Below are 8,303 nucleotides of genomic sequence, written 5' to 3' on the forward strand. Positions count from 1 at the left end.
CAGGAATACTTATGCATCCACCATGGTCTTAAATGGTTATCAGTGATTGTCCTTGACAACCAATCAAGTTTTTAAAATTTTCAATCTAAAATAAATTTTTAACTTTTCAAAAGTCAACATGTAAAATTTTTAACAAAAAATAGTTACAAAAAGATTTATTTATCATTTGATTGGTCTATGCTAATTTCTATAGGTATAAAATTTAATTTTCCTCAACAAAAAATATAGAATTGCTATGCACAATCAAATCAACATTAATGCACAATCAAATCAATAGTATAACATTTAATATTATAGAAAGAAAAAATTCCAAATCAATAAAGATATATTTATTTTATATTTTATGTAATTATAAAAATGTCATTTTTTTGTACTCTCATTGGATCATATTGAAAATAGTATGTAGAAAATTCAGCTTTCAAAAAAAAATTATTCTATTTTTTATACATTTAATAAACGATATGTACAAAGAAAACTATTGTTTTTGATTAAGTAAAAACAGGTTTTAAGGGACCCGAAACCCGATTACATTCAAAAGATATTCAAGAAGGAAACAAAACAAGACAGTTGCAAAAGACCAGCAAAAAAACTAGCAGCAGAGAAAAGGACAGCAAGAGGCCAGCAAGAAATTGACCCCAAGCCCAGCATTACAAGATAATTAAAAACTCTTAATAGTTTCCTCTGTACAAAGAAAACTATTGTTTGTACTGCTTTGTTCAACTTAAAATTATTATCTTGGCTGATGTGACAGTTATTCCTCCCTTTGAGCGATTCCATGTGGCAAGTGGGCCCTCACTTATTACATTATGGCAGGGTTTCATTAACATTTTGTGGTAATTTTTTGTGGAAGAAGCCTTATTTATAGTACGGAGAGTTTAGAAATATGCAAGTTTTGATTTTTTTTAAAACTGTATCAACTATTAATGTTAAGTGTTCACCAGTATATAATTTATTAAAAAGTAGGTAGTATTTTCTTAACATATTAAATTATTTAAGTTTAAATATGGTAGTTGGTATTTATGATATCGGTTTCCAATTCCCTGATTCTTTAAAATTTCGGACTTACAATTCTTCCCGTATTTGAAAAAATATATTGTTATTATTATTAGATTAAAAATGTTTTTCACTAAATGGCATGTTTACTATAATATTTGTATTATTGAGGAAGTGGGCTTCTTTATAGGGAACATGAATGTATATTAATTCAAAGTGTTTTATTTTATAGAAAATACTTTTTTATAAAGTGAGATATTTTGAAGAAATGAATAATATTTTTTTGGATAGGACAATTTTTATAATATTTTTGTGTTTGAAAGTTTATAAGAAAAAAACAACTAGCTAATTAATATGGAATTAAACATAGAAAATAAAAATAATTATGTGGAAATATTCTTATATAGTTATACAATTTTGAAGTAAACTTATATGTTAAGTGATTGTTTGTTTATTTATGAGAATATTTGACTCACATAATCTATTGCAATTCAAAAGCTTAATACAAAAATAAATTATATAAGATTTAAGTCTTAAGTAAATTTAATAGGAAAAAGATCATTTAATCTTTAATACTAATTTAAAACAATCAAATTACTTATATATTCAATATTTCATATTATTCCATAAAATAAAAATAAAAATTTCATATTATTCCATAAAATAAAAATTAAAATTAAAAAATTCTTAAATAGGACTTATGAATTCTTAAAATTTCTATAACAAAAATAATTTGTTAAATAAAACAAAAAACAAATGACTAAAATCCACCTTAACATATGCATATTTGTTCATAATTACATTCTATTAGTCCATTCCCACACAACACAGATCAATTTTGTGCATTACATGAAGTTCATGATAATTGAGATCAAACTCGTAGAGCTCGAGATCCATCTACATCATTCTCTTTATCAATTTAGAGTTTGAAAAATTAATCAAACTAAGATAACTAATCTTTCAACAATACCAATATATTTCAATCAAAGCCTACATCATCTATCCATCATCGACTCTAAGACTACGCACACCTATCATTTTACTTAACTATAATACACTTCAATTTCAATTTTCTATCCTAATTCAATTATTAGATAATCATTTCCATTTATTTGTTTAAACTATTTCTATCTCTTCCTCTCCCTCTCTATCTCCATCTATACTTTTATCTACTCTAAACTAATCACACTATTGGCAGGAACTTGATGCTTTGCATCTTTTGTTTACTATGTCTTCCACTGTCCATATAACTAAAATAAATATAAATAGTACCATTTTGGAGCCAGAATAAACAACCCTCCTCTCCTACACAACTTGTCTTCTTACTTTTTTTTTTTTAAAGAGCTCCCGTCAATTCCATATATAGGACAATTTAAGTCTATACCCTTAATATGTATGACTAGCTTTTATTAATAAACTAAAATAAGATTCCACTTTACATGGTCTTTATACTTTACTTATCTCACGTGGCTTAAGACTTTTAATTTTCTTTTAGTTTTAAATTAAGGTATGTTCTTTAAAAAGCATATTAAACATTCACTTTTTCTTAAAAGGCCTTTCTTTTATAAATTTTATTAAATTTGTTTTACTTCTTAAAAATAAAACATCTAATCTCTCTCTTTTTTAAGGAATAAATACTCACTCTTTTTAAAAAAAATATATTATGAATTTTATATTTATAAATAATATTTAAATATATTTTTAATAATATCAATATGTTTAATTATTAATATAGTTTTATAAACCCTTTGATGGCGGAGCGGTGCGGGAGCTCCGGTTTCAGGAAGCACGAGGGCTTCCTCTACAGAGGAGGAACGGGTTATAGATGGTCGTTCGGTAGGAACATTAACAATGGCTGGAATAACAGCTATCGAAAGCAGAATATTTAGAAAAATTGGACATAGAAGGCTCTGGGGATTTCGAAGGGGTGTCCAATAGATCTGGGGATCGCAGGGTCAGCCCTCCTAGGGCGCAAAAGGACGGTGTTTTTCGGGGTTTTCAGGATATGTGCTCTGGTCCGAAAGTGGATTTCAGAACGGTTCAGGAGAAATTTTGACAGCCAAAACTTTCCTCCAAGGCAGCAAAGGTTTTAGAGGTAAACCCTAATGTAGAAGCTAGTAGAGTGTTGTCTGTAGAGTTATCAAATGAAGCATGGAAGGAGTCACTTAGTTTTTTGACTGACAAAGCTCTTTTTGTAAAATGGGGAGGAATGTGGCCGGATTTTTCCAAATTTAGGGATTGGTGCAAAAAAATCTGGGGGGAGGGAAAGGATCTCAAAACATTTGGAAATGGTTACTACCAAGTTGTTTGTCCAACAACGCAAGACAAAGACTGGATAATAGAGAATGGGCCATTTTTTCTGGAAGGGAAAGGACTAAATATCTCAACCTAGAAGCCTAACTTCAACCCCTGTGAAGCTTTGGTAGAAACTGTCCTCATCTGGATAAAACTGCCTCGTCTCCCTCAAGAATATAAGGATTGGGAAACATTGAAGCAAATAGGAGATAAACAAGGTGAGTTTGTGATGGTTGAAGAATATGTCGACCCCTTAGATTTTAGTTTGGTCTCTAGGTTGTGCATCAACTGGCAGCCGATCCACAATCTCTTTGACACTTTAGAGATCAAAACAGGGTCGGGATTTTGGAAACAAAAAGTAATTTTGGAAGAAGACATGGAGTCATGCTCAAAATGCTCTATCAAAATCCACCCATCGGGTTTCTGCAAAAAAGATGATAAAGGCAAAGTTGCGATGCAACATCATTTAGAGGAGGAAATCAACAGGTTGTCAGAAGGCTACCATGGGGAACAACATTCAAATGAAAAGGATTGGGTGATACAATTTTCCTCAAAATGTAGCAACGACTCAACAAAGTTTCTCAGGATGGACAAATTCGATTCATAGAAGGCTGCAATCAATGAATCTCTTGTTAATGAAACACACTCCTTTGGTCTTTCTAAAAGCAAAGTTTGGATGATGGATATAGAAGAACCCCTGCCTTTTGAATAAATCAGGGTGTGTTGTTGCCACCCAAGGGAGATGTGCGTAGGATGCCGGGTGGAGTTTGGAGAATCCCTTTTTTGAAGAAAGAAGATCGCTACAAATGGAGGACAGGGGGAATCTAGAAGAGGAAAAAATCCCTACATTACAGGAAAGCAATAGCACTGGTCAGGAAGAACCCCAAGTGGAGAAAATGGATGCATTCTCAACAAATCCTATGGAATAGGTAGAAGATCCTATTGTTAAGACTTACCAGGAGATTACCATGGCCCCAGAACCTGAAAGTTTACCGATCGTCTCTGAAATGTTGATTGAAAATTCAAACCCAATTATGGAGGATCTGATTTTTAAAGACATTCAAATATCTTCGATAAGAAATCTGGAAAGCTCTTTTGAAGGTGTAAAAGATAGTGGAGGGGATCTTCTAGATTCAGAGTATGAGAGCGAGTCATCCTATTCACAGGATGGAGATGATGAACTTGGTTTTTTAACCCTAGTAGGAACCCATGAAAAATGAACTCTAGCAATGACTCTATCTCTCCGATCAAAAGCTAAAGTGGGAGAGAAAAAGAAAAGGGGTACCAAATCTAACAAGGCCAAGTTGGAAATGGTGGGTAATATTGCAGGCCAAAGAAAATTGAGATCGAGAAAAGGCTATGCCTTTTCCCGAGAGCAATGAGGACCTTATCATGGAATGTTAGGGGCTGCAATGCCCTTGACAAGATTCGCTTGATCAAATGGTGCCTTGATCAAGTGAGACCGGACATTTTTTTTTGTTGCAGGAAACAAAGATCAAAGAAGAGGATTTTGGTGTTTTTTCTAAGAAGTTTCAATCTTGGAAATGTAGTCTTGTGAGAGCTCAAGGTGCCTCTGGAGGCCTTGCTGCTTTTTGGCGGGAGTCGGTTATAGATGTGGTTGTCATTAGAACCACCCGGTGGTGGCAGTGGTTGAAAATTAAATCAAAGCAGTTACAAACTTGTTTTTTCCTTATCAACATTTATGGGCCTAACAACTCTAATATGAAATTGCAGTTGTGGGATGAGTTATCAAACATCATGAGGAATAACAAGGAAAATTTGTTTATTCTTGGTGGAGACTTTGATGCTCTACTTCACCCTTCGGACAAAATGGGTGGCATGGGCTGGAATCGGTAGAGTGAGAGAGACTTTAGTGCTTTTGTCATGAATTATGGGCTGCTTGAGATTCCCTTCAAAATGGGGGAATTCACCTGGACTAATAGGAGGAGTGGTTTTCTGAACATAGCAGAGCGGTTAGATAGGTTTTTTATTGCTGGGGATTGGATGAAGAGCCACTAGAGTTGTGTTGCTGAAATTCTACCTATAACAGGATCAAATCATTATCCTATTTGCTTCAGAATTCAAGAAGACAGTGCTCCAGAGAGATGCCCTTTTAAATTTGAAGCAATGTGGCTAGGAGATAGCAATATCAAAAATCTTGTGGAGCAGTGGTGGAGGCATATTCCAGAAAGACCAGGTAACAAAGCCTTTATTTTTTTCAAAAAAATACAGTTTTTAAAGGAGCAATTCAAGAAATGGAATAGAGAATGTTTTAGGAATATTTTCAATGAAAAGTTAGAACTAGAAGAAAAGTTAAAAGCACTTCATGAACAAATAATCAGACAGGGAATGGATGAAGAAGCTTTCATTAAAGAAAAAAATTTGAACAAAGGATACTCGGAGGTGTTAGCTAGAGAGGAAATCTTTTGGAGACAAAAGTCTAGGGAAACATGGTTGAAAGATGGAGATATAAATACAAAAAATTTCCACACTTCAGTCAAAGTCCGGAGATCTCAGAACAAGACTTTTTCCATAAAGAATAAAGAAGGGGTGACTATTACAGATTTAAATCAGATTAATTTGGAGGCAGTTAAACATTTTTCGGATATCTTCAATGGTGAGGTGAACCATGGAGGAGATATGCATCATATTTTGGGGGTTATTCCTTTAGGTGTTAAGGAAGAACACAACAAAATGTTAATGGACCCGACGTCAGTGGAGGAGGTGAAAAAAGTTGTTTTTAGATTAGGATCAGACAAATCTCCAGGGCCGAATGGCTTCCCAGCTCCTTTTTATCAAAAATTTTGGGACATCTTGGCAAATGATATTGTGGAAGTGGTGGAGGAGTTAAGGAAAGGGGGTTTTGTTTTAAAGGATTTCAACAACACTTTTATAGCCTTGATTCCAAAGAAGGCAGAGTACACATCTTTTGACGATTTTCGTCCGATCTCTTTATGCAATACCATATACAAGATAATATCCAAAGTAATGGAGAATAGATTAAAACTAGTCCTAGATTTGGTCATTTCTAGTGAACAAAGTGGCTTTGCCCTGGTTGATCTATTTACAAAGGTATCATACTCGCACATGAAGTTGTTCATTCCATTCGGATGGAAAGGACAAAAAAGATGATGGCTAAGGTAGATATAAGGAAAACTTATGATGAGGTGAATAGGGACTTTCTTATGCAAGTCCTTTGGAGATTTGGTTTCAGTAAGGAATGAATTGCTTGGGTGCAAAGTTGTATCAGCTCCCCTTGTTTTTCAGTCATTATAAACGAAATCCCTCAAGGTTTTTTAGAGTCTAAGAAAGGTATTTGGCAAGGTGATCCTCTCTCGCCCTTTCTGTTCATTATTATGGCAGAGGTTCTTGGGTGGTTCAATTCAAAGAAGTGGGAAGAAGGGCTTTGGAAAGGTGTTCAAATTGCAGCAAGAGTGAATCCTCTAACACACTTGCAATTTGCAGATGATACTTTTTTGGCAGGGGATGTGTTAGCAAGGGAAGCTCGAGTCATTAAGGAGACTTTGGATATGTATGAAAAGGCTTCTGGTCAGAAAGTAAATTGGTCCAAATCTGAAATTTTCTTTTTTAACACCAAACCATGTAAACAGAGGGAGATTTGCAGAATTTTAGGCATGAAAGTGGGGTTTCTTCCAGGTAAATATTTAGGAATTCCTTTTTTCGGGGGTGCAAATAAGTCTGATCTGTGGAAAAATCTGATTGATAGCTGCATAAATAGAATGGATGGGTGGAAAAGCAGGTGGCTTACTTCAATTGGAAGAATTTTAATGTTAAGATCTATTGTGTCTGCTATTCCAATTTTCTCAATGATGAGTTTAAAGATCCTGAAAAAGGTTATTAATGCAATTCAACAAAGGATGAAAAATTATTTTGGAATGGAGCAAATGATCATGACAAAATCCCCTTATTGGCATGGGATAAAATCTGTCAAGCGAAAATCAAGGGCGGTGCTAGGTTGAGAGATTGGCACAAAATGAATATAGCTTTAGGGGCTAAGCTGGTGTGGAGCATATACACTAATCCAGACCAAATGTGGGTCAAAGTGTTGTGAGCAAAATATATAGATTCTCCTAAAGATCATAGAATTTTCATAATTTGTAACCCACCTAAAGGGCCAGCCATATGGAATTTCATAGTGGATTGTCGAGGGGTGGTCACTGATCATCTCACTTGGTAGATTGGTAAAGGGTCGAAAGCTAAGTTTTGGGAAGACTCTTGGGCAGATTTTTCAGCCATTAAAGATATAGGGGACTTCTCGGTGATAAAGGATCACCTGGTGCAACTTTGGGGCGATCGAGTCAAAGATTATATGAGGACTGTCGATGGGGATTTTGGAAAGGAATGGGTTTGGAAGGATCTTGCGACAATAGGTCTGTCTTCTCAGTCTTAACGATGACTCATGGACGTTCTGGAACAGAGAAATATTTTTCTTACATGCACAGAGGATAGGGTGATTTTGTGTGGAGCTTGGGATGGGAACTATTTAGTTAAATTAGGTTATCAATTTCTGGAAGGTAGGGAGGAGAATCATTCAAGGATATAGGACCTATTTTGGAGTAAAGTGTGCCTTTCGAAAGATGGTGCTTTTGCATGGTTAGTTATTAAAGGCAAAATTCTAACAGGGGATAGAAGGAAAAGGCTCGGTTTTATGGGCCCTTCCAAATGTGTGATGTGTAACAAGTCGAAGGAGTCAATAGATCATTTACTATTGAGATGTGAGTTAGCAATGAGTTGTTGGTCTGATCTCCAAGAGAAACTAAATTGGCAGGGCCCTCTTCAATCCTCCATCAAAGAAGTCTTTCAAAGTTGGCCAAGGTAGCCAAGCAAGTCAACCCTTTCAAGTGTATGGCGAATTAGCCCCTCTTTAGTCATATGGGATATTTGGAAAGAGCGTAACCATAGAATATTTCAGGATAAGGTTGAGGATGTAAGTAGACTATTGCTTAGAATTAATAGGGCTATAGAAGAGGTTGTAGGTGTAGCAGCTTCCCAAT

The 8,303-nt window shown here is 34.8% G+C and overlaps 1 protein-coding gene across 1 annotated transcript; it reads left to right on the plus strand.

Moving 5' to 3' along the window:
• The first annotated feature begins 6,644 nt into the window (after positions 1 to 6,644).
• On the plus strand, positions 6,645 to 7,268 carry LOC131856848 (uncharacterized). Its single transcript, XM_059208785.1, has one exon. It carries the CDS (start codon positions 6,645 to 6,647, stop codon positions 7,266 to 7,268), a length of 624 nt encoding a protein of 207 aa, XP_059064768.1.
• The last annotated feature ends 1,035 nt before the right edge of the window (positions 7,269 to 8,303 follow it).

The sequence above is a fragment of the Cryptomeria japonica genome, chromosome 7 (genome assembly GCF_030272615.1).
Source record: "Cryptomeria japonica chromosome 7, Sugi_1.0, whole genome shotgun sequence".
Lineage (NCBI taxonomy): Eukaryota > Viridiplantae > Streptophyta > Pinopsida > Cupressales > Cupressaceae > Cryptomeria > Cryptomeria japonica.

Bases quoted from the DNA above. Each gene is read 5' to 3' on its own strand.
- LOC131856848 (XM_059208785.1), top strand. From the start codon at position 6,645: ATGGCAGAGGTTCTTGGGTGGTTCAATTCAAAGAAGTGGGAAGAAGGG.